We start from the raw sequence: 26,896 nt of genomic DNA on the forward strand, positions 1-26,896 counted from the left end.
GTGAAGAAGAACAGTTTGAGACACATGCTTGATATTATGGTCTTTTAATAGAGTTATATGCATGTGTGTTACCTTATTTTTGTACATTGGTATATTCCTAAGCTTGTATAAGTTCTATATAACTATAGAAGGATAAATAAAGGAATTATACTGCATGTTTTTTGAGATTTTTTACTGAATTGTGAACAACTGTGTCTGTTTTATTCTTTTTAAACACTTGCTACTGTCAGATGCAGAGCAAGAAACTGTATAAACTACAACAGTTTTCAACAACGTCAGCATAAGAGGCCTCACCAAACTGATTTTATCCTCAGCCACCAAAAGAATGAATAGGTGCACTGCAACAAGCCATAACCAAACTTACCTTCAAGTACGGAAATACCATTGTGAAAGAATGAACGAATGTGACCACTTATTTGCACGTCATTGCCGCCCTCACAGTTGCATCAGCCTTGTGCTTATCAGCCTGTTGTGCTGCAAAGATTTGCCTGCTGCAAGTGGCATCTTTGGTATTATAAGTTTCATAGCATCTGTAGCAGCACCTTTGCACTTCAACATAGAGAAAACCACAAGCTGAAAGGGGAAGTATACAAGTTGTCAGTGTGTATGTCAATTTAACCTTTGCAGCCTTTGTACTCATCTAAGCATTTTCACAGTCATATTCCGGAAACAAAAACCTGCAATATTTCTTCTGTTATTAATCAGCTTTGCACAAAAAACAAGTCAAGTTTAAGTGTTGAAGCAATACTTATTACAATGCTTTGTGTATGAAACCCTGTCATTATATCATCATATAATATATTCTGTCATGAAGCCTTACTAACCATCCCATTACGTCAACTCACAGTTTGTATTAATTATCGGTTTCATTTTTTATATCCCCCATGATTGGACACTCCATGACCATGAAAACCATGACCATGGTGTTTCCATATCATCAAGTACAGGTTTAGTGTTGTCAATGTGTTCATGTAAAATCAGTTCAAATACCATGACATGATTTTATCCAATCAAGTATAAAAACTCCAATAAACTATAAAAATCATACAACATATGAAATCTTCCTCCTGCTGCCTTGATATTCTGCCAATAGGCTTTTTAAAAAATGTTTGATTTTTTATAAATTGTCAAATTGTCAGTTAGTTTTCATGCACCAACAAACTCCCAGAAAACAGGTGCAACTCTCAGTTCTTTTGAATCAAGGCTGAAGACTTTTGTTTGTCACTGCCTTTTTTAAATATTTTTTTATACAGCACTATTTTATCTGTGTTGTTCTATTTGAGTTGTTTTTATTTTATATTATTTTGACTCTTTAATGTCTATTTTTATTGTATCTAAATGTATTTTTATAATCTTTTTTTGTATTTAGTCTTAATGCTTACTATTTCATGTAAATCACTTTGAATTGCCTTATTGTAAAATGTTGTAATAAATTAGCCAAATGGTTATAATGCTTACCCTATAACTTTAATGTCCCCAGGTTTGCTACTGACTAACTTTGACTAGAAAAATTACTATGAAGTGTAAGATCAGTGGACTGTCCCTTTAACAGTACATGTCCTCACAGATGAACAATTCAGTGTTCAGGGTAAAAATCACCCTTCCAAGTGTTTAGGAGAACCTGCAAAGTTTCCAAAAACTGTGAAAGGCCATTTAGAGCCAGTGTTTGCTTTTGTCTGGGCTACTGTAGAAACATGGAGGTGCAACATGGCAGGCTCAAGCCCCCTTGGATAGTGTCGAGCTTTGAATCCAATTTGACATAAGGGAGTAGGTTTGATTTGGACATTGGTGGGGACATAAAAGTGCTCCAAGGCAGCAACTCCTCTATCTCCTCCAGCTTCTCCTTCTCTACCTCCACCAGCCTCTCCTCCTTCATCTCCTCCAGCTTCTCCTTCTCTACCTCCACCAGCCTCTCCTCCTTCATCTTCTCCAGCTTCTCCTTCTCTACCTCCTCCAGCTTCTCCTCCTCTGTCTCCTTCTCTACCTCCTCCTGCCTCTCCTCCTCTACATTCTCCTCCAGCCTCTCTGCTGTCTGTCACCTGACAAAAATATGTTGATGTATGATATATGAACAGATATATTAGGGATACAACAGGGATACTGTTATTGTCTGAGCACAAAACGTTCACACAATTATTACATGTAATTTATTCCCCCAAAAATGCATGTATAAAATCAAATGAGCATCTGGAATCTGATGTTTTATTGTATTTTCTCCACAATGTTCTTTATTAGTGTTTTTTAAACAGTTGCTCCCTTCCACACAAATAAAACATGAAAATAATAAGTAAAAATAACTTAAAAAGTGTATCTCTTTGGCATTAAATATTGGCTTATATTCAATATCAGTATTGTTGAGGCTTTACAATATATACCCTTTAAGTAACTTACACTTTGACTTCTAAAGAAGTGTCTTATGTCCATTTTCCGTTTCTTCAACATCCTTGACATCCTAATTAACGAGCACACGTGCACGCATGCACACACACACACACACACACACACACACACGCATGCACGCACGCAAACAGACACAAATATAAATGTTACTGCAAATGACATCACTGATAATAAAATCCGTCTCGCTTACGTGACCCAAGGCAGAACTTACACTCGCAGTTGTAGATATGCACTGTAGCCTCCTGTTGCTCCTGTCCTGGCCAACTAGCAGTTTTTCCAGAGCCATAAAGAGATCTCTCTCTTTCTATGGCACTGGCTGAGCCGATGGAGTGACAGCGGGGAAGGCCAATCATATGTACGTTCGTGGGAAACCGCCAGAGCCAATCCGAGAGCGATATTTAGGTTAGAGGCGGGACTTCTAGCAGAGACCGACTGTTAACCCTTGTGTACCATAATAATTGCCTAAACACTACGGACAGCGGGTGTATCGATAGGGACGACACAGTAGTGGCTGGATATCGGTAGGGACGTGTCCCCACCATCCCTACCCAAGCCTACGCCAGTGGATACATTTTTTGTATGTCACAAGCCCAGTGAAAAGACTAATTTCACTCAGTATTTGATCGTTTTATTCAAATTAGACGGGAGCTAAACCGGGGGTAGCCGATTATGCCAGCGGAAGTCACTATTGCGCCTACTCTATGGTCTATGGGGCCAAGGATCTGGAAGACTGGCTTCATGTGCCACTGAGCAACTTTCATAACGAATGATTGAGGGCCCACCCCTATAGCTATATCCAGTTTTAGTTGTTCTTTCTTTTTAGTTTAGTTTCTTTTGCACAATTTAAAATGTACACAAAAAATTACAGGTAATGACAGATAATATACAGTGCAAGGAGAGGCAGAAAACCTAAATAGGCTTATTTAAAGCTTCCACCTAACGAATGTTAACATTTTGCAATATTACAGAAAATAATATGACCACATAAAAGTGAGAACAAAGGTATGTCTGCAAGGTGGATATTGGCCTCAGCGTCTACATGAAAACTATGAGTGAAACAAATGAAATAGACAAAATACATTGAGAAATTACAATACAGCAGTTAAATGTTCCTTTGAACATCTTTTATAACCTTTTAAAAGATGAACAGTTTTTTCTCAGGTGGGAATAGGTATTCCATAACTTGGTAGCCTACCCCTAAATCTTAATGAAAATTGACCTCTGCATGTAAGAACTTTGGGAGGATGAAGATCTGATGAGTGACAAGTTGAGTCTAAATGAAACCGTGAATTTGCTTAAAAGTAAATCTGGAACTGCTCAGGAATATTCCCTTCACATGAATGTATCTTATAAATAAACACACATATTTAAAAAATATTGATGTTGTGAATAGTCATGATCTGAAGTTTTTAAAATAGAGGAGCAGATGAGGTATATGACTATGATTGGGTGGGTTGCAATCCTAACAAAACATTTCTGTAGAATCAAAATGTTATAGTCAGTCGTAGTACTTGCCCAAACAATATTACAATATGAAAGATGTAAAATAGACTGTGAAGAGTAAGAAGTTTGTGGTGACAAGGTGACCAACCCTCCTTATTATACCAATAGATTTATTTATTTTACTGCATGTATACCCAGTCAATTTGATCTCTCCAAGTAATTCCCAGAAATCTTGTAGCTGATGCTTGAGACATCACAGCTGACTCAATTGTGATTTTAGATAGATCTTTAGGATATGATTTTTTGCCACTGAAAATGATTGTTAGATTTAAAAAAGTTATATTCACAGATAATTTGTTTAATCTGAACAATGAAGCGTTGAAGGCCCCTACTTTTCTAAAGGTACAGTGATATGTAGTGGTTGTATATGTTGCATTTCAGGCAGCAGTAGCATCTAGGCCTAATCCTATGTGGATTATGCTTTGTTCTTGTAATACACATTATTTTCCCTCATCATGGAGCTGAAAATGAAAAGAGAAGAAAAGTTGTTTTGAAGAAAGGTTTCTAGTTGTTGTGTTCGGTGTAGAGAAACACCATCTGGATAGATACTGAGTCAGTTGTGTTAAACAGCACTGCCTCAGTCTACGGACGGGAGCGTCACGTGACACACAAAGCGATTGGTTACTTGTTTTGTCAAGTTGCACGTTGTAGAGCCGCTACTGTCCCGGAAGTGAAATGACATATTTCAAAATAAATGCGATTTCCCAGAATTGGTATTACATGGTCTACTGTACACGAGGCTATATAGCCTAATGTATACACCTGGCTGAGCTGGATGGGTGCACTTTTGACCAGAAGAACTTTGGCCAATAGATGCCAGTGTTTCCCATTAATTATATAGATTGTGGCGGCCGCCATAGTCTAATTTGGGCTGCTGCAGTTTCACAGTGAGCTGAACATATCTGTACACTCTCCAAAATGTGTTGTTTTAGGGCTGAGGGGTATATTGATATATCAGATTTATCAACGTATTTTCAAACTAGATATAGGACGAGACGTTCTTCTTTTGTGCGGATTATATTGTTGAATTACTGAGTGAAGTTGTGACAATTTTCCATCGTCTCTGACTCTGTTGCATGGAGGGTTCAGCTCCGCCCCCTCTGAGACAGAGGAGAGGAGCAGCTAACGTTAGCCTCTGCTATAATTTGCTGTCACTTATCGCGTTGTTCCCCTCTGCTCTCAGAGAGTCTGTTCAATGCAGGAATGCTACTACTTTATTCCGCCTTGCTGTTCTGTATAACATGTCCAGACACTGAATGGGGTACAGAGTTGCTCCATCAGTAAGCGGCTACAGGACGCTGTTATTAGCAGCTGTGGTCGAGCGAGCTAGATAGTGAATAAAGTGAGGGATCAATGACAGTAAGAAAGCCTGTTAATCAGGTCAATAACACGTTATTTTCTGATTTTTTTTCCACAGCGGTTACATTCAACAGCACAAATAAACTTGCCCACAAACCTCCACCCAACCCTGCAGCTCAGCCTCAAACCTCTGAATCTGAAACACCTGTGTCCTGTTTAAAACACAGCAGCAGCATTATACTGCTTTAGTTGGTTCAGTTTAAAAAAGCAAAGTCTTAATGAGAGATCTTCTTTATTTCCATCTGTACAACAAATCAACTCTGATCCTGATCCACTTCTTAGTCATCTGGAAGTCAAGTCTTTCATTATTCAGCAAAGGCAGTTAGTTTAGTTATTTGAAGAAACAGAATATAGAAAAAGATATTTACTGAAACAGTATTTTATATGTTCATAAGTAATTAACTAGTTGAACTTGGATAATCACTTCTGCTTTTTTGTTTCAGAGCTGAAATATGGACATTACTCTTTTTTGATAGTTTGTTTCAAAAATGTATTAACTGGCAAAATGTACTTCCTGTGCTTTGTGGATGTGACCCTTTTGCTGTGTCATCACTGTTCCACCAGTAGTTAAATACTAAAGCACACATTTTTTTGGACATAACCTCTTAATGTTCACCAGAATGATGGATTTGAAAAAAAAATGTAAAAAAGTTTCTTCCGGGGGAGCATGTCCCTGGACCCCCCTAGAGGGTGGGACTGAGACCCCAACACCATAGTCTCTCAAAATTCTGTGGGAAACACTGAGATACTGTAGGTAAGTAGGAATTACAATTAGAAAAATTATAATAATAAATATCACGTACTGATACTTATTTCTGTTTCTGGCGTGGAAGCAATACGTTTCAGTACAAACCAAACAAACACATGATTAAGTAAAATACCCTTTTCACAGCCCTTTTGACATGTAGAAGAGGTAGGAACACAGGTTTTTCTAATAACATTAACAATGGCTCCACTCTGTGCAAGTGTCCCAGTAAGACATGACAGCATGAAAGCACAACACCAGGTCCCTGAAAGTGAACCAGCAAAATGGAATACAGCCATAATTTATTGTATTATTTACAATAAGATTGAAAGAGTGTAACTACCGACTGCATTCTTTTTTTAATTTTGTAAATGAGTTAATTTAATTTGAATATTTCTTCTTTTCGTCGTAAGAAAGTTGCTGCCACTTTACCGAGTGGAAGGATTAACCCAGGAGTGTTATTGGGGAAAACAAATCTGTCTGTTTATATTCAAACTTTTAAACAGGCAAGCTGGCAGATTTGGTAAAGGCCAACCTGCTTATGTTCCTCTTACAATGTAAGGTGCTACAAGGAGATGTGCATGTGTCACTTCAGTGAATTTAACCCAACATTAGAAAATGGTTTCTTTTGAGAGATTCTGTCCTCGCTTTGCACTATTACCTTAACTGTTGCTGCTGGGATGAGGCATGTAGCCTGATGAATTACTAGTGGATTTCTCTGTGTAATCACTAGATTTACTAAATACCATATTAGGTCTTCAGTGCCATCTAGTGGTCTCACAGAACCTGGTAACATAGTGGGTGTACTGTACAGTAATAATAATCTTTGTGTGGCAGTCATTAGTGTCATTTTTTCTGCAATGAGATTGACTTTCTAAGAATTATTAAATGAGTAATGAGAAAACCCCTTTCACTTTGATGGAGATAGGACCAGAAAAATTGATATCGTAACTCAACCTTTCAAAGAGTTTCACTTGTTTAAACCGTGAAAAGTGAGCCAGACAGGGATGTCTATGTATGAGTGAATGCTGAAATCAGTGGGTGAATGAGATAGAAGGATGTCTAGAAGCTACAGTGAGCTGTCACAAATAAGAAAATAGTGTTTGAATGTTACGAAATATGCATTCAAATTAATTCTGTAATCAGTAATCAAACCAATTATGTAGACCATAACATAAGCTAAAAATGTGATGTGTGTGTGTATGCATTGTTTTTTTTTAAACACTGTGCATCACCTTGACACTGTGCTGCTCATGTGTGACATTTTGATCACAAGATTAGCACAGATTGCACAGATCTGTGGTTTCATGCAAAACATTTTCTGCTACTGTTGCTAAGAAAAACAGAGTGAACTTAACACCTGATAAGAAACACCTTTCACACATCCGTGTACAGACATAGTGTAACATGGTCACTTGCTAACATGCAGACACAACTGTTGCAGTAAACAACAAGAACTTCCCAAATGTGATTAATTACTTCATACTCTAACTTTAAACTTAAAAAATGGATGATAATTATCACAGCATAAAAATGCCTTTGTTGACTTCTATTTCTTTATGGACACAAAAGACACATTTGAAGTGAATGAAGGCTGTGGGAAAACTGTGCGCTTTGCAATGATACAACAGTAAACTAATTCATGCACCACAGCAGCATCTGCAAAGGACAGATAAGATCACCAACACTACTTTGTTTTTTTTTGTGGTTTATGGCATATATAGATCATCAAAGTAAAAACATTCACTTTGTATTACTGAGCACATCTTGTTATCTTACCATCTTGTTTTTCATTGTTGGAAAAAAAGGATTTCCCCTAATCAGTCTAAATATAAGCCGATGTCTTGCTTTTCTTGCATGTTCTAGTCTGACATGACATATAATAATTCTCAGGTGTAAAAGCAGCCTTTAAGTCAAAGTACGGAAGTTGTTTATCATATGTTTAGGGTTTTCCCCCCGTCATCTACTCATGCCAGGAATACAGCATCACTCTGCTTTCAACCCTCAAAGGTTCTAAGAAACTAATAAATTAATAATAATTGAAACTCTACAGTACAGTTTCATATGTAGGTGTATGTATGTATGTAAATACATAGCTTCAGAGGCACCAGTTGTTCCTTGTACGTTTAATGGCAAAATAACAGAGGACAAAATAAAATATTTACAACATGTAGTAACATGTAAACACAATCTTCTGTACAAAGAAATATACATGCAAAAGTAAAAATAAGTCAGAATAAAACATTCAAAATGACATTGCTGCAGTCTTGTTCTATGTGTATTTAAAATATGACATTAGTTACTGTATGCGGTTTACATCCTGGGTGTGGGCAAACTGCCCCCCCCTCTCTGTACATCTTTACATCATGAAGTGGTTGAGTTCCCAAAAGGCAATTTATTACTTCGATCGTATTTTCCCTTGTATAATCTTTATGAGAATTTGATAAACTGATTAAGATGATTTTGGGAAACCCAGATCCACAACAATAAATAAAAATGACACAAAAATGAGACTTTGACTGTAGAGAGTCAACATATTTCTGACTTCTTTAACAATTAAATCAGATTATCTGACACAGTAACTCTTACAACCTTCAAATTAAAGAAGAAAAAAGAAGGTTGACTCACTCAACTGGCACTTAAAAAAACACTGAAGTTTTCATCAACTTCTCAATCTAAGGACACCAACTCATTCAAATGAAAATAACTGGAAGAGATCTCTTTCATGGCTGATACCTGTTAATGCTGATGAATATTTATCACAGGGATATCTTTGAAATGTTGGCGGTGCAGGATGTCTCCAAAAAAGGATAATGCATTGTCCAATCATTTAAAGTTGGTGGTGAATGGGCCACAATGAGCATTTTATGTCCAGACCTATTGCTTGATAAAAATATCAAGCAAGCCCGTCTTGTGATGTTGAAACTGAGATGCTTAAAAAAAATAATCTAGCAACATACACCAGTATCTACCCACTGAAGCTAAACAAACTCACACAGCAAACCACTTTGTGCACAGCTTGAAAGAAGACAAGTGAAATATATATTTTTCTTTTTTTTTTAGCAATTAAACCACCAAACAATTTATTACAGTAAGAATAAATAAAGCCAGACTGAACCTATGTAAACACTCACACGTGTGGGTTCAGTGTGGTCTGTTATAACTTAACATGAGAAATTACTTAAAAAAACAAAACAAAATTAAAAAACACATTTTAGCAGGAAAACAAAGCATAGTCAACTTTGGTATTGTTACAGGAAATAAAACAATGACAAAATGAAAGCATAAGTGCCTATATTTTATAGATACACATTTTTATACATTATTTCCGAAAACCCTCCTCTTGCCTGGGGTTTAGCAGATATTAATACTGAACTTAATACATAAGAGTTAACACAATACAGACATCTATTGCAGTACCAGGTACGTACATGCCTTTTGAAGAATACGGCTACAACACAAGTCTTCATAAATAGTTGCATAAATGTTAAAGCTGCAACATTGCACATGGGAATTGAATGCAAAATACGAGTGCATTTCTAGTAGCGGTTTGTTCAGTGAAAATCCGGTTGCTGAGGGTCCCCAGGGAGATTCTGGACTCGCCTCTCCAATTGCATGGACTCACTAATACTCTGCAAATTAAATAGCTTTCGATCATTTGAGACAAATTCTTCAAAATGAGAGTGAAAGGCAGGAATACTTTATTTACAAATAAGGCGGATGCAGGTTGAAATCTGAGAAGCTTTGCCGAATACCTTTAACAGAAGTTAATTTAGTTTCAGTTTGTGTCACAAACTGAAATGATCACACCTTTCAAACTGAAGGGGGGTTAAAAGTTGAGCACGGCTATTGCACTGAAAGTAACTACAATGTGTTTCTGGAAAACATGGTTTTGGTCTTCATCTTGTTCTTGGAAAAGTGCACCCTGCTGATGGGTGCCACTTTGTTCATACATCTCATTCCTCTTGTTTTCTCTCTACTTAACTAACTAACCTTTGTTTTCCAAAAGGTATGAATAAAGACAGTTCTCTGTTTCCTCGCTGTACATGGTATCATTTACAAAAAGTAATCTCTCATTACAAAAAAGCATTTTCTTGTGTTCAACTGAAAGCAGCCTGAATTTAGTCTTATTATACAGTATTCTATTTTTCTCCGTTTAACACTGTCCAAAACGCAAGACTTGCTCACGCTGGCTTGTTGAGAAAGCTTGGTTTTTCTCCCTGCCAAGTCAAGGTTTGAAATCTCACGCAGATTCAAACAGTTCATTTGTTGTGCAGGCATAATGACAATATGCCAAGGTTAAGGAGGGGAGGTGGGGGAAGAGTCAAAGAGTTTATCAGCAGAGGTCATTCAGTCAGCAGCAGCAGGACTTTTGTAGCTTAGTGAGGGAAAAGGGGATCATCGTGGAAATGTTGCTGGTGGAGGTGGTGCTCTCAGTAGGTTTTTAGCACATCTTAAGGCCCATTTATGCTCAACGTTAAATACGGATCCGGATACGGACGGAGCCTTCTGTCCATGCTCCGCGTTCATTTCGTCCGTATTTCTGCACGTTTCCATAAAGCTTACGGATACGGGCCAAACGGAGCAATACTATCGGAAAACCGTGGGGGCAGTGTTGCTGTCACTACCCGATACGTAGCTCTAGTGAGACACGAAGATGAAATATCAATGGCGGAACTTTTTGAGGAAAGGTTGTGCGAGTTGGTTAGAAACTTTAAACATATAGTTTTTGTCTTTTATGTAAGAGTTACATTATCAATATCTCCTCCACAGTCGCCATGTTTGTTTTTGAGTTTGTTGTTGTCATAAACTTTTGACTCTGGGCTGCCCCCTGGTGGATGTATTGGTTAAGATCCATGCCAACGTAAAGTACGCATGGAAGTATGTGAGCAGTGACGGTATAGGACGTATACATTTTCGTTCGTACGTTGAGCATAAATGGGCCTTTAATGGAACCAGGTTAAGTTGTCACTCATCCATTATCATTTGCTGGACAGGAATTCCAATACAGAAACGCGATGCTACATTTGGAGAAGAGGTATCCAATTCTGTAGCCTCAACTTTTTGTTGGTGATCTGGTATCCTGTCGGTCAGATGTGGTTGAGCAGGCGGCTGTGAAGGAAGGCCTTTATGCTCCCAATGGGCCGAATATCGTTCTGGTGTTTCCGTCTCTCGATGAAGGAAATTAATCTGGAGGTATCCAGATGTGAGGTGTGATGATTCGGAGATGGAGGCAACGGTGATGGCTGTGTGTGATTTAAAGTGGCATGTCCAGTGTCTCTGTTAATCACACCTCGAGGCTGGAGCCAGGGCTCTTGCAGGCAGGACGCTGCAGACGGCCGTTGCTCCGGCTCACTCTGGAGCAGCAGGCAGACAAAGTCCCTAGCGGCTGGGCTCACACCCTGGAAGTAGTCCTCGGGGAAGCTGAAGTCGAGGCGACAGATGTTCAGACACGTCTCCTCCAAACTCTCATCCAGGAAGGGAGAGGCGCCACTCAGTATAACATAGGTCACCACCCCTGCAAATTATTCAGCCAATCAATACACCAGCAAATTAATCATAAATAGATCAGACAGTCAATTAGTTACTGACAGGATGGAAAGTGGGCTAATCATTCTCGATGGCAGTAAGGCTTTTAAAACTTTTTACCAAGACTAGAGAACAGTGTACCTGTTCAGGTTAGATTAAACAATGGCACCTGTATCTCTATGCTTTGGAGAATATGCTGTTTTATTGTATTCCACCATTTATTTACTACCTACGAATATAACAGTAGAGGTTCACCTGACGCTAAATTGATTTATTATATAATTTAGTATGAGTGAGAAGTCTCATCGTGACATAAGCCATCCTGAGACATCAAAACAAATACTGTAACACTGAACTGTGTATTGCTAAGTTATTTTCATAATGTTAAACCCAAGTTACAAACTACTCGCATGTGGTTACACACCTAAGCTCCACAGGTCAGACATCAGAAAAGCAGGCTGATCCAGGACCAGCTCAGGAGCAGAGAACTCTGGGCTCCCCAGGAGGGGATGGATGTAGGAGGAGGAAGGGTTCAGTTGAACGGCATCACCAAAGTCTGTCAGCTTCACCACCGGCTGGGAAGACGCATGTTCCACCACAATGTTCTCAGGCTGCAGGAGCAGGAAAAAGGAAGTTTAGACATGAGCAGCAGATATCCTTAACACTAACACATCCACAGGGCTTATGCAGGATTAAAGTACAAATTAATCATTTGTAATTTCATGCTGTTTGTAAAAAAGGAACATTAATGTGGGGCAGCTTGCTAGTGCAGAGTGCAACGTGCAGTGAGGTGTGAGATAAGAATATATATTTACTTTGAGGTCGAGGTGTGCTATCCTCCAGCTGTGCAGGAAATGGAGCGCTTCGAGAATATCTCTGAGGTACAGAGCCACTTTCTCTTCCGTCAGGTTGCCCCAGCTTACTATGTAGTCTAGGAAACGTCCCTGGTCAGCCCTGAAAACAGCAACACATAATACAGTTTTTTTTTTGTTGAAAGATAGACATTTTTTGTAGCTACTCCAAAATCCAAATGTTTTTTTAAAATTATATTAACACAGGGACAGTTGATTTAGCAGTTACATTTTTTTCAAACAATATAGGATCACAACAGCAACACTTTTGTACTTACATCTCCAGCACAAGGATGTAGCTGTTGGCTGTCTCATACGTGTCCAGCAGCTTGACCAAGTTGGGATGATCCATACTCTGTAGGAGTCTGATCTCTTGCAGCACCTGCTCTCGACGCAGAAGCTTCTTGTTGACGTGTTTTGCCGCTATTGTTCGCTTACTCCCTCTCTGGTCACACCGCTTGGTCACTGAGAACCGGCCTCTGGACAGCAGAAAAGAGAGTTGACAGAATATCTGAATACCCCTTTAATAGTGTATGGCACCCTTACACCTGCTGAAGTTTGGGGAGTGAGACATTTTATTTATGTTACTGACTGGATCACACGCACATTTTCTAATCCTTCAGTGGGTGCCTTACTTTTGTCCCTCACATTTACTGTATCTATAATGTGTTTCCCTGGGCTTGATTTAAAGGGCAAAATTACCTCAGAATGATTCATGCCCTTGGGTAAATCAGATCAGTTTCATTCTTATGAAAGCAGGTTTCCAACTTTTCACAATGGTACACGGAATGTAGTCAATAAACAAGCACAGCTTTTTCATTCCGTTTTATCTCACCACTTCCTAAAAAATAATATTGCTTCCAGTGGTGATAATGTCTGTCTTGATATACAAGCTTTGATGTGGTAATTAAGCACCGCATGAGTCAAATACTGAGTTTAGATTAAAGGGTGTTTCACCTATCAGCACATTCTTACCTTCCTAGTTCAGTAATGTCTGCGTAGTGGGACTCAAAGTTGCTTTTCCAGAGAACTTCACTGCCATCATCTGAAAATAAGCGTTATACTCGGAATGAGTCAAGCATACTAAACAGAAACTAAACATTTTCTGAGTGGCCTATTTAAATAAGACTTCTTTTTCGAAAACCAAAATGTTAATACCACTTAGTACCCGCTTAGCTTTACAGGACAAACCCAGGTTAGTCACAGAGAAAAAGGACTTTGAGTGTGCATGCTATGCCAGAACAACTCACCTGAGACTCTGAGGCTGGCAGAGGAAGTGACAGAGCCTGTTACATTTGTGGCGACACAGGTGTACACGCCGCACTCCTCTACAGACACTCCCAGGATACGCAGAGCCGCTTCTCCTGTCTCACTGTAGTACAATGACAGGGAACAAACCATGAAATAAAACAAACCAAGCAGGAGATTTTCTGGATTTGTTGATACTCTGCACGTAGTTGCTAAAGACTGTCCTTGTTTTATTAATCAAGTTAATAAACAGTCAATAATTTCTTTCTCTAATCAGGGAATGTTTATTTAAAAAATCTGGTGTGACTTTGTTTTGATGACAAGGCAATCAATTTGTCAATTTTGGACTGGTGAGAAAAATCCAGCCGTTATACTATGTGGTAAGGAAAAGTGCTACACACACAAAAAAAAACCAACAACTTTAGAAGTAATTTAATTACACTGAAATTCATTCTGTCACCTGTAAGTGATGCTGTAGTGTCCATTGTTGCTCAAAGCGTTATTGTCTGGTCCTCGCCAGGTGATGGTGGCTCGGGGTCGACCACACACTTTACATCTCAGAGTAACACTGTCACCGCTCTCACACATCACATCGCTAACTGGGATGAGGAACTCTGGAGGAGCTAGAGAGGAACCGTAGAGGTCAAAGTTGATGAGAAAAAGTGATACATATTTCTACACATCTTGACAGTTCAAATATTTAAAGTAATGGCCAATGACAGGAAGGAATAGATATAGATAATTTTGTAAGACCATAATGACAGCAACAATGTATACATACCATCATAGATGAAGTTGGGATTTAGAAGCTGTAATGAAAATGTAAGGACAAAGTTAGATTCCTTGCACAAGTTAAAATGTAAAGAGAGGAATTATATCAATTAAACGTTTAACTCAGTGAAAGTTCTTCACACACTCCACCTTGACAGAGACTTTGTTGGCCAGGCCGTCCTGAGACTTGCGGTAGCCGTTCTCCATCTTCCTGCCCTCCTTGTCTCTTTTTTCAGACTTTCGGCGGATACGGAGCGCTGTGTGCCATGATAATGATTTTCTAAACCAAACAGGGCCAAAAGAGAGAATGTTTATTTTTTATTCCTTTTATGACTTTGCTTGTTTTTGTGTAAGGCACATAAAGAATGTTGCTTATTCTTACTTGATGGTTCCTTCGGGGAGTTCGGGGGTGATGGAGGATGAGGTATGTCCTAATACATAGCCAGGGATCCAGCCCTCAGCGGCAGGGCAGTGCTCATTGGCCGCCCGATACACCAGGAACATGCTCTGCTGGTTGCTGGCTAGCATTTGGACGACCTCACCCTGCACCACACTGATCTCATCCTCCTTCACTGCCACATAGTCCTGGGTCACCAACATGGTGGACACACTGCTGCTGCTACTGCTTTCACTCTGTCAGAAGAGGAGAGGGTTGAAAAGCATTAGAATCCAATTATACGCCACTATTTAAACACAGCACAGTGTGAAAATGTACAAACTCTCAAACCAACACATCCACACTGACAAACACACGTGCACATAAATTCCTGAAGAAGGGACGTACAGTAAGTGTATCAGTAGCTTCACACCAATCAAATGCTTGATTTGATTGTCAGAAAAACACACAAATAACCTTGCTAATATGCTTGAAACATGCATCAGAGGAAGCATTGCAAATTGCTTTTTTATCTTGCAGAGGTATGATGAAAGCTGTCATATACGTAGGTCTACAGTGATGACTGACAAGTAATTATGTAAGACAGATGTTAAGTTCTGAGAAGTCGTGAAGCAAATGTTAGGATCCCAAGGTCATAGACACCGTAATAAGGAAGTTTGTGTTACAGAGGACAGGCAAATAAAAAAGATTCCCGAGAAAAAATACAGAAGGCACTCTATCAGTCTGCAGACAAACAGAGCTGGCTGAAGTGAAGCAAACAGAAGTTGGTGATGTCGTGGAGCTAAACATGGCAAAGTTTAGACTAAACAGGCTTACAGGACAAAAAGAGAAAGAAGGTAAATGTCAAAACTTCCAATACATGAAAAAAAGTTCAGTGATTCTTGATTATTTCTGTAGGAGAATTAATTTTAAAAAAATTAGAGAAAATTCTGAAATCATTTGGTGACTGTTAGTGCCTATTGGCTGCAGTTGAGAAGCAAACAAAAAAGCTGAAAGAGTCTAAGAAAGCAGCAACAGTTGTTCTATGAATCAGATCCACACTGTTAGTATATTCTGGGAGAGCCAGAAAATTCTCTTTCACACACACTGTCGGTGAAGTTAGTGCACTCAGATAGCTGTTAATCTCCAGTGTAGTAGTCGTTGCGTGTGCAAGCCATTCTCAGAGCCAGCGGCAAGGTGACTGACTGACAGCCAGTCAGTGAGGGCGGGGTTAGTGACTGGTGAGTAGCTTCACTGAGGCCTTGTCCTCGATTTGGCATCTTACCCCGTTGCTCTGGGTGGAGTGTATGGACTGCTCGCTGGTGGAGGAGCAGGTGCTCATGCGGTCTAAGTCCTTACTGTGGGTAGAGTGGCGGTGATGAGAGGGCGTCCCATGGCTTCCTCTGCCCAAAGAGTCCCCTCCACCACCACTGTCACTGAGGTAGGAGAAGGAACTAGGCCGGCTGTTGGGAGAGGGAGGCACAGCCGGGACCATAGACCAGAAGGAGTTGCCTTTATGAGCCGGGCTGGTGGGGACAAAAACTTCCTTTCCTCCTCCTCCCCCACCTCCTCCAGGAGATTGAGGTGAAATCAGAGGGGAAACAGTTCCGACTCGAGAGCTTTTGAGGTGCAAATTCAGAGGAGCCACAGCCATCTGTGGTATACCAGCAGGTTGATGTTTCTGTGTTTCGTCATATCCTCCCAGACCCTGTCTAACACTTGCCTCAATGCTGCCTGTAGGTCTGTTACTGTTATTACAGTTACTTCCATGAGGACCATCCAGCATCCTCATTTTAGGGACCTCTGAGGCTAACAGCTCTCCATTTGTGGTGGGGTCTGAATACGGGTTAGAGGGAAGGGACTGAGGAGTCTGAGGTTGGCAGGGTGACCACATACCTGCTGATCTGTCGGGCCCCTCAGGGCCTGGGGGATGGTGGTGGTGGACGGGCTGGGGGAGGCGTGAGGATGGCTGAGGGATTCGGGAGGGTCGGGAGCGAGGGCCACACAGAGAGGAAGAGCTTCCCCCTGATCCTCCAGAGCCTCCGCCTCCACCTCCACCTCCCATGTTGGAGGTACTGTTGGAGCTACTGCCTCCTGGCAGGCCTCCAGTACTACTGCTGCTGCTGCTGCTGGGTGGACCGCTGGGCCCGCTACCACCCACATGGTTCCTCTGATACTCTATGGGAGATGTCAGCGCTGTGGAAAATGACAAGGGGTTCAGTTTTCAGATTCAATATTTCACTCATGTTAATTAAAAAATTAAAGAAAAATCCTGAAAACTCAAAAATAATTCTCACTTGAGTACATTTTGAATAACAGAACTACCAGGCTAACTGGTTTCTAACATTTTCTATGTGTACTGCACCAACATAATTTTGAAAGAGGATTGTAATATTATGTACACAGTAATAAACACAACTCTTACCATTGAGGAAATTGCGCTGGTTCTCTAGTATCTGGCTGACCTGGTGGAGCCAGACTTGACTGACTCCAGGGCTTGCTGAATGGAGGGTGTACCTCTCCACATTGCCACTTGATGATCTGGAAGTCAGTGTGAACTTGCAGGGGTCTTCTGCATTTTCTTCTAGACCCAACCAGCTCACCTGAAGTGATGAGACAGGAACAGAGGAAGAGAGAGGAAGAAAAAGAGTGGTGGGGATAAATATGGTAACAACAATGACAATGACAAAGATGGAGATGTTAACATTCGTACAATGAACTTGACAATGGCTTCTTGATGTTGGGAATTGTGCAGGGAAGACATTTTGCTCTAAGGGTATTTTTATGCTATTTTACTGAGCGACACTAACCTTAATGCTGTTTTTGAAGAGGTAGCCAGGAGTAGAGAAGCCCTTCTTTTTGTCCAGGGGCTCACTGAATATAACAATCTGCTCAAACAGGAAGACTCTCCTTTCTTTCATTCTGGACAGAAGTCCTCCATCCTGGTCTGAAACCATGAAGGTGTCTTGGAGGAGCAATCTGCCCTGGGCTACAATTTTACCCTAAAGAAAGAGGGAGAGCAGAGAGGAAGGAAATAAGATGACAGTGGTGGAAAGTATGATCCTAATAAAGCAGAGAAGAAGCAAACAAACTAGTTCCAGTACTTCTAACATATCTGTGAAAAACATGGGTGCACACTGACACCTAGTGGCAGTTGACTAAAATTTGAAATTGATTTGCAGGGTATAAACTTAGAAACTTAACTGGACTACATTACTTAAAATTAGACAAGTTATCCAAAAATACACATATAGAGTATAAAGAGCAGTCTTACATCGAAGCCTTGAAGACGCCCAACATTCATCATGTCATTGCAGCGCTTGGGGACCACACACATCACCTCTACAGCTTTCTAAAGTGGAACATGAGGGTAAACAAACTTTAATAGGGAAGTAAAACTATATTATAGGGAAGTTCAGTTATATTTATGTGTGGTTTAAAAGATCAAGTAGTAGCGTACGCATAGTGTTTGAGCCTAAATCTGAGCAGCATGTCTTACCTCCAGCTCTGTTATATCCATTCCAGCCTTCTTAGACATTTTGTGAAGGTCCTGTGACACAGTTAAAAAATATTTAGAGACACCGCTTGTGTGAACATTTTTCCTTAGCCTGAGTGCTGCCTGCAGAGTAATAACCATTGTGGTGAATTTACCTTCAGTAGTAGCTGGTACTTCATTATGCGCTGGACAGGTTTGATGAGAAGGTCAGTGATCTGCAACCTGTGGCCCAGTCGTTGCTTAAGGTCCTGGTCAAAGATAGGAAAGTTATCGTCTCTAAGAGTGACTAATCACATTGCCAATACAACATGGATAATCTGCTGACATATTTAACAAATGAGAACATTTTCTGTAGATTTGGTGCAGTACATGTAAAATTATGCAAAATGACTTAAATATCTTACTTCAAAGTAAGTGTCAATGTACTCTGACACAATGTGCTCAGATTTAGGCTTGTTCTGGCAGTACACGATGTACATGTGTAGCCTCCGCTCCTGCAGTTAGAGCAAAGCCAGAAACACAGATAGCTTTTAGAAGTGAGAAGACATATCACATATGAATATGCATTTCATATTCTTACAATGAGCACATGTAACACAAAACCAGAATGTAAAGCAAACGTGAATAGCTCGCCTGTTTGACGAATAAAGAAGCCAGTCTGTCAGGATCCTCCAAACACTTCTCAAGCTCACCCAGGAAAAAACTGTGGAGCAGTCAAGAGAGAAACACATTATTTGTAATGTTGTATTTCTTGACATTCGGGCAGATAATAAACTTTTAGATTGTGTAGGGCAAGTGAACTGAAAAAGACGTACTCTTTGTGCCAGTCATAGATCTGATGGATGTTTCCGAAGACAATCTTGTCTTTTCCTCTCATGTCATCCGGAACTCCTTCCTCTTTCATACGGCTCATGTAACCCTGAGAGGAGGAAAGTCAACTCATTTGTAAAACATAAAGCAAAGACCAACCAATCTCTGAAAGCTGGTATTCAGATATTTTATATGTTGTAATTAATTCCTTCAATACCTCCACCACTGATCCCAGGTCTCTGACATAGTCTCTCTCGGTCTCCACCAGCTCCAGCAGCACATAACTGTGAGACAGAAAACAGAAATTGTCACTGTGTAATACAAATGTAATGCACTCAGCTGTGGATGAACTTCAGAAATCTTCCATATAAGCACACAAACTGAAGACCAGCATAATTAACAGATTGAACTCAAGTAGCTTTTGTTTATCAAAACACTTAACAAAACGCAGGCTTGTAACTCACTGTCGTCTTTTGAAGAAGCCAGACTTGTGCTCGTCCAACTCGTCGATGGGTGAGGAGGAAGAGAGGAGGGAGTTGTCGGAGGGGTTGAGGGAAGGAGAGCTGCTGTCGCCCTGCTCCACTGACAGAGAACTGGGACGATCCTCCAGTGACTGAAGGAGGGGAGGTTGGGGAAGATCGAGAGAAGGAGCACACAAGGGAGAAACGGAGGGATGAAGAGGCAGAAGAAAAAGATAATGGCACACATAAAAGAGCTGAAAGAGGCTTGCAGAGTATTTACAGTACTAGAGAAACCATACTGCTTTTAGTTTGGTATGTTTCTGTATGTAGGCCATTGGGCATGTGTGTGTTGGGATACTGGCCGGAGTTTGATGCCCATTTGTTGGAACAGAGGACAGCTGGCATAGTGAGTCACAGTCCTGACAGATGACCAAGATGCCATTCTTTGTCAACAACACCAGAGAAAAGTGTGTGTGCCTGTATGTGCATCTATCACAATTGTTCTGCATACAGAAATGTGCCACGTTTGCATGTACTTGTGAGTTTTTTCTTTATGATTTCTATCTCACCATCTTGCTCTTCACGAGCTCCTCAATGGCACTGACCAGTTCAGCAGCACTGGGTGTCTCTGAACTGCTGGGACGAGCGGACAGACGGGATGCAGACTGAAAAAGAGAGAGCAAACAAACAAGAGACAGAAAGTTAAAGGTTAAGGTGCAAAACCATATTTATGTCAGTCAATGTGCTACAACAAATGTAAAACTCAGGAGTGCTGCATGCATGCAGGAGTCATACAGACTCGAAGGAATATACTGTGTATGTGATCAGGCTCACCATTGTTGAGATTGGACCCCGATACTCCACATGTCCAAATAAGGACTTGGTGGGTGTGATCTCCCTAATAAAAGGGTTAATTGGGGGCCAAGTTGGAGCCAATCACAGGCTGGTCTCAGAGGGAAACAGGGGTTATGAGGTAGGTTTAGGTCAAGGGTAAGCTCTGGGATTGGACTGCTGTTCGAGCACTGGCACTATGATTGGTCAAACAACTTATATACAGCAAACAGTGTTGCTTAATACTCCATCAGAGAGAAAGCTTGCCTCTGAAACAGAGCCCAGTTTGAGGCATGGTGGCAGGCAAAATTTTAAAAAGGATCCCCTATACGCAACCAGACTTATTGGGGATACACTATTTTGTCCCACAAACACATCACTACTGCAGAAACAAGTGAATGGAGTATTCAGTTCAGCAACGATAGAATCATTACACTCCAAGGGAATGACATTTAGTTGGTGAGAGACAGAAATGGAGAAGGTGACAAGAAAGTTAAATAAAGAAGGAGCCAAAGTGGAGATGAAGAAGTGGTGTTACATGGAGAGATAGGGAAACTGGGAGAGAAGAGAGGCAGAACAGAAATCAACATAATGCTGAAGAAAGGAACGTGCACGATCAAGAAAATAAGAAGAGAAAAGAAAAAAAAAATTAGTGCCAAAGGAAAAATTCAGCTGTTTTTCTTAGAGTTAGCTCTGTGTGGTTGAAAAGTGATATTTACAGCTCTATGTGGAACTGAGCAAAGACAACAAGCAACAAAACATCTGTCTGACTCATTCATGTGGGTAAATTATTGAAGAAATGAACCAGTTTGTAAAAGCATGAAAAATGGAAATCTTTCCCACAAACATCCAAGTTTAAAAGTTAAACATCTTCAGTGAGCATCTTTCTCTGAAGATACAGTTATACAGTAATTTCAGTTTTATTTGTAAGTGCAATTTACTTTGTGTTTCCCCTAATGTCTTATATTTATGCACATGTAACCCTTCTTCCAATTCATGTACATAATATCTGTGTGTATCTGAGGCTCATATAAAATAAAAGACAAAAGCACAAACAGCTGTTTTCATCTTTTTAAGCTTAAATGACGAACAGAACCCTTGTTTATCTTGGGTGGTATTCTTTGTATGGACGGTATGATTAAGTATCCACATTGACCCACCTTGTCATCTTGGGAGTCAGGCTGCAGCAGGCTGTGCTGCTGGATGGCCATAGGGGGAGGTAGAGGGACGGCATCAGCCCCTTCCTCTCCTTCCTCCTCCCCGCAGCTCTGCATGCCTGATGAGGAAGACTTGGACAAGGTACCACTGCTCAGCCCCTCATTACGCATACGCTGGAAAAAAAAGAAAAGAAGAGAATAATGATTGTCAGCTAGCAGGTCTGAACCACAACTGGGTTTATGAATGTTCTGACAGACTAACAGCATTGTGCTGCTTTATCTGTTCTTACTTCCTCCAGTGTCTCATCCTGTGGTGTGGCAGCACTGTCGTCAGAGTCCTTCTGCGAGCCGGCCATTGCCTCCATGTTCTTCCTAGTGCCGTCACGGTTCTTCTTGTGCTTGTGGGCGAGCTTCTTGACGTGGCCGTCAGCTTTGCCAGAGCTGAGCCGCCGTACGGGGCTGGTCAGCCACTTCCTTAAGGTGTTTCCTGGACGTTTGGGACCTGGTGAGCTGTGAGGACCCAGGGTTTGGCTGGAGCCTGGCTGCAGGGCGTCATTACTGGATACAGACAAGGTATCTAAAAGATGAAGGAGAGAAAATAATTAACTCAACTACTTTATTGAGGCACATATTGCAATCCAAATAAAAACAAAAGCATCATCTCACCATCAATCAAAATGCAAGATTGGAATTTGTTATTAGTCTATATTTATTGACAGCTGTTCTAATTCAGGGACTAACACCAGACAACAACTAATCGATGTGAATAATGTTGTCTGGTAAACACAGAAGTAAAACAGTCCTATAGTTTGAAGTCTGTTCAATTAAGAACTGCGAAATATGACAGTTTGTTCATTTCAATCTAATATATGTAGTCAAAAATAGACAACTTATATTGTCAGCAATTATTCAGATTATTCTTTCTGTAATCAAATGCATTTATATGTTCAACTCTGCCCGTAGTTTTTGCCTGTAAAGAGTATTTAAACTTTAAACAACATTTTTAGGCATATGTGAGTTTGCATATACTTAGGAGAAGATATGATAAAGTTCTGTATGGTTTTGTTTGTTTACACAGGGTTTTAAGTGTTATGTGCAGTAGGCATGCTGGCCTCCCCCTCAGAGCTATGACGGCTCCTTGGGGAACCTGTAGGAGGAGATCTCTTCTTTGACTAGAAATGGAGCAATAAGAAAAGAATACAGGATAAAGGGATGCTCGAGGCTCAGACTTCACTGATACATCCACCTGTCTGACTCACCTGTCTGCTCATTCACTCCTTTCCTTCTTGCTTTCTGCCTTTATTCCAACCTCTTGTCTGCTCCATTGTTTCTGAATGATCTCAACTCTAACACCACACAGCATTTCCTGGCGAAGACCTTTGAGTTACCTTTGAGACCTCATAGTTCAACACAAAGGATCAGCATGTTTCTAGAGGACCAGAATTTAAAAAAAACGACATAGATATCATGAAGAACTCTACCTATCACTCAAGGATGAGAAAAGTATCTCAGTATCAACCAAAAATCCTGCTGAGATGCATTTCATTGATACAGTTCTCAGATTTTCTAAGTTGGTGTTTTCTATCATTTAAAGGTGAAGCTAGTTAATCAGAAAACTCTTAGCACAGAGAGACTCAAGTGACAATGTTCTCATTGTGCAGAGCAGCACATGACTTCCAGGGTGGATTTAACTGCAAAACAAGTGCATCAGTATGGGGGCTGAAGTTGACTTAAGGACAATGCTCATCCTACGCTCCTACATCCTTCTGCTTTGTATTGTTTTCATCACATCATGTTGTTGACCTTTGATGCAAAATGTAGAAAATGGATGAAATGAGATTTTTTTAGGCTAATTTATGTCTGAATACAAGACTAAATTACCCACATATGAGGATACTTTGTTGGTTGATTGGTGAGTAAAATGTTAAAGCCTCCATATTATTCAGCTTTAAAAAGATGCAGCTGCGAGAGATTAAACAACGTGACATGGCTGCATGGCTGTCATGAATGGCAGGTGTGGAAATTCTGCCTCCGCTCATTGGACACTTTGCATAGACCCAAACTGTTGAGTGTGTACATGCCTATTCCTGAATGAATGCATCTGCATGTGAACGTGTGTGTCAGTCATTCAGCCTCTGGGAGACTTATTTTTACTGCGCTCTGCTGATACGAAGCATGTGTTCTCACATCGCATGCAAGGGAACAAAGCACAGCTCCCAGAATAACAAGCATCACCCACATCACGCACCGTTAAGACTCTAAAGTCATTTTTCTGTCAAGACTCCTCTCACCAGCTCACTCTGACAAAGCCCAGGTTATGTAACGATGATGGTCATGATCTTTCATTGCAATACAATCTACAGTTTACAGTTTCAGACTCTTCTATCCAAAGTGACGTACATCTGAGGGTTTATACAACACAAGCAGGGATCTAGTCAGGAGAAAACAAATATGATTAAGTGTCATAAAGCTAAGTTTGAGTCCAATAGGACAAAGGTGCCAACGGACAGTGCACAGAGGCAATGCATAGAGTGCAAATAATGTGTAGAAGAAGTAATCCTCAGATGCCTCGTGCAAGATTTTCTTAACCAGCAGTAAGGTGAACATCAGCGTGAGTAAATTGAGGCATGAATCTCTTTATCCTGTTTTCATACTGCAATTTATTTTCTACTAAAGACAAAGTCACACGGATACTTTTGCATCTTCCAGAGAAGGGGAAGCTTGAACTGCTCGAAAGATCTATAAATTCCACCCTAGGGGTCTTCATAAAGTCAATAGGTGGTGTGTGTGTGGGGGGGTTGTTTCTCTTGCTTGAGGGCAACTTGATAGAAGATAATAATCCTTTCTTTGGCACACATGTTTACATGCCACCACAGACTTAACTATAGATTTTAGGGAAGCAGTGTGATTTACCTGCCTCTCCAATCTCCCCTGCAGTAATAAATGAAAACCAGAGTCACAACTGCTTATTACGATGCTGGCCTGGAATGTTTTAGTCATGGATACAATCATGGAGCCTATTTAAGGCTGTAACTCTCATGACTCAGAATACCTTTGCTTTCCTATTGTTAGCCTTTAAGGGCTATCAAAACCTTCCTTTATGAGTTTTGTGTACTTTTAATGCAATAGATAATAAATCATTATCAAAGTCATACAAATTATCCATTCATACTAAAAGCAGAAAGTATAGTTCACACATTTCAATTGTCAATGTAAGTGAACTTATCAGCTTCACACAAGACTGTTACTGTCAAATGGATGCAAGACCCCTTTCTGGATGTTCTTTTATTATACTGTAGCTGACAATGATGACCTACAGTGAACACCTACATAATGTAACACTTAAGTAGAAACCTGTTCTTTAAAAAAAGGAATCAGACACAGGAATTAGGACTTCTCATGCAGAGCAAACAGACCGTGCTGCCTGCAGACATGCCGAGGTCACAACTGCACAAGTAGTTGTGCTTTTGGCAAATACGTCACAGCTATAATGTTGGAGACTGTAGGACGATTTTGGCAGACAAGTATTTTACACTGTCAGTTCACACCAATTGTGTATCAAGTGAGATAACATTTATTTTTTAAATGTGTTTAAATTCAGTCAAACTATGAAACTGATGAAATTGTCTTTGCAGTATTGTGAGGGAATGCTACTTCCATAAGATACCAATATTAAAGTTTATATGTTAATAAACAGTGCATGAATGTAAAATATATCTTCAGTAATAATTAGATAATGCAGTGATTTTGGCTTAAAAACATAATAAAGAAATCTACCACTTGTCCTTTATGCATCATGACTAAAATGTTGAACCTTTAACAGATAGATAAGCATTTAGAGGCATCTACATGCTCCCATAAGTCTGAAGAGGTCGTGCGATCAGGGGTGTAAATGGGTGAAACATTGGGTCAGTAGCCTCGACACATTCCTCCTAGGTGAAAAATAACCCTAAAGACACCCACACACACACACACACACACACACACACACACACACACACACACACACACACACACACACACACACACACACACACACACACACAGGGTATGACCTTTGCCCTTTGCCCTGCAGGGTGTCTTTAATTGTGAAGACACCTCAGGAACAGCTGGTCAGACTCTCCCTCATGGGAAACAAAAATGGGGGACACATAACTTGTCTGCAGACATTACTATAGCTAAGAAACATCCTCCTCATGTAATCATTATTTTTATATTAGTGGTTTTTGGCTGAGTCGCAAGAATAAGCCACACTGTTTGATACGATTAAAGTGATTTAAAACTGCTAGACTTGAAGATGTTTATCCATTTTGTCAATGCTGTGTAGAGTGAGAGATATTACACATGACAGCTATCTCAAATTCTGGGGCCAAACAAAGGTGGCAAATAGGAATGATAACGGTCCTCTCGTCTGGTAAACTTGTGTAATAACCACTACAAAATCCCCAAACATAAAAACAATTATGACATGAGAGGTTTTACATTGGTAGACAGGCACCAGAATAAAAAAAGAAGTGCTATCCATTTCCACCAAGCCCACAAGAGACTTAACTTACCGTAGCAACAACCTATTAGCACATGTAAGTATTTCCTGTGTGCTTCTACAGTAGCTATCACCATACTTATCTCATCTTTATCTTCAATCAACATAATTGATGTAAGTTCGTACTGGAATCTCTAGTTTTCCTACAGCTGGCATTAAAATGTGTAGTAATTAGCTTGTTAATCTTCTCTAAAATGATTATCTTGACTCAATTAGTAAACTGGCGTCTCTGTCTCTGGCGCAATTTTGGATCAAAGGCATCTTGTTCTATTCTAGCTTAATTCATCAGCAGACTCATTAGTAGACTCATCAGCTTCCAAAATACTGAGGTGGCTGGGATAACCACTAGAGCCATATACATGCAAATCTCTATGTGTACTCTGGTTTGATAGACAACGTACATATGTGTGTGCATATATAGTAAATGCGCAGACACACAGTACATGCAAAGCATAAATCTACTGTATTTACAGACATTCAAACATCTATGTCTTCCATTCTGCTTAAACACAAAATAGTCAAAGATACTCAACATGCAAAGGCAAATTAGATCTCTGTTTGACCTTTTAATAACATCTCCTCTGTTTAACTCTGTGAGCCGATATCCCTGAGAAGAGTCAGATCAAGAGTCCACCAGATACTCTCTACAGCATCTTCGGATGCTAATTTATCCACAAGCTGCCGTCCCGCTATCATAATTCAGTCACTTCTCATTCATGCTACAGCAAAGAACATGCTTGATTTACAACTTTACGTGTGTGCCCGTGTCTCAGAATAGGAGGGAGGGGAGGGGCTGTGGTACAACTGGAGTGATCC

At 40.2% G+C, this 26,896-nt stretch overlaps 1 protein-coding gene across 1 annotated transcript in view; it reads right to left on the bottom strand.

Annotated features, from left to right (window-relative positions):
- Positions 1 to 10,968: 10,968 nt before the first annotated feature.
- triob (trio Rho guanine nucleotide exchange factor b) overlaps positions 10,969 to 26,896 on the bottom strand; it is a 69,308-nt gene continuing 53,380 nt past the window's right edge. Inside the window, exons 37-61 of the mRNA XM_062422435.1 lie at positions 21,828 to 22,114; positions 21,541 to 21,711; positions 20,119 to 20,214; positions 19,553 to 19,701; positions 19,306 to 19,372; positions 19,094 to 19,197; positions 18,912 to 18,981; positions 18,683 to 18,772; positions 18,434 to 18,526; positions 18,282 to 18,332; positions 18,057 to 18,134; positions 17,593 to 17,784; positions 17,208 to 17,385; positions 16,068 to 16,978; positions 14,789 to 15,039; positions 14,557 to 14,686; positions 14,417 to 14,444; positions 14,096 to 14,258; positions 13,638 to 13,759; positions 13,363 to 13,432; positions 12,666 to 12,866; positions 12,352 to 12,490; positions 11,961 to 12,147; positions 11,277 to 11,525; positions 10,969 to 11,213 (exon numbers count right to left, since the gene is read on the bottom strand). Coding sequence (XP_062278419.1) covers positions 11,098 to 11,213; positions 11,277 to 11,525; positions 11,961 to 12,147; positions 12,352 to 12,490; positions 12,666 to 12,866; positions 13,363 to 13,432; positions 13,638 to 13,759; positions 14,096 to 14,258; positions 14,417 to 14,444; positions 14,557 to 14,686; positions 14,789 to 15,039; positions 16,068 to 16,978; positions 17,208 to 17,385; positions 17,593 to 17,784; positions 18,057 to 18,134; positions 18,282 to 18,332; positions 18,434 to 18,526; positions 18,683 to 18,772; positions 18,912 to 18,981; positions 19,094 to 19,197; positions 19,306 to 19,372; positions 19,553 to 19,701; positions 20,119 to 20,214; positions 21,541 to 21,711; positions 21,828 to 22,114 — 4,193 coding nt within the window. The 3' untranslated portion in view covers positions 10,969 to 11,097. The remainder of the gene's footprint in view (positions 11,214 to 11,276; positions 11,526 to 11,960; positions 12,148 to 12,351; positions 12,491 to 12,665; positions 12,867 to 13,362; positions 13,433 to 13,637; positions 13,760 to 14,095; positions 14,259 to 14,416; positions 14,445 to 14,556; positions 14,687 to 14,788; positions 15,040 to 16,067; positions 16,979 to 17,207; positions 17,386 to 17,592; positions 17,785 to 18,056; positions 18,135 to 18,281; positions 18,333 to 18,433; positions 18,527 to 18,682; positions 18,773 to 18,911; positions 18,982 to 19,093; positions 19,198 to 19,305; positions 19,373 to 19,552; positions 19,702 to 20,118; positions 20,215 to 21,540; positions 21,712 to 21,827; positions 22,115 to 26,896) is intronic.

The sequence above is a fragment of the Scomber scombrus genome, chromosome 7 (genome assembly GCF_963691925.1).
Source record: "Scomber scombrus chromosome 7, fScoSco1.1, whole genome shotgun sequence".
Lineage (NCBI taxonomy): Eukaryota > Metazoa > Chordata > Actinopteri > Scombriformes > Scombridae > Scomber > Scomber scombrus.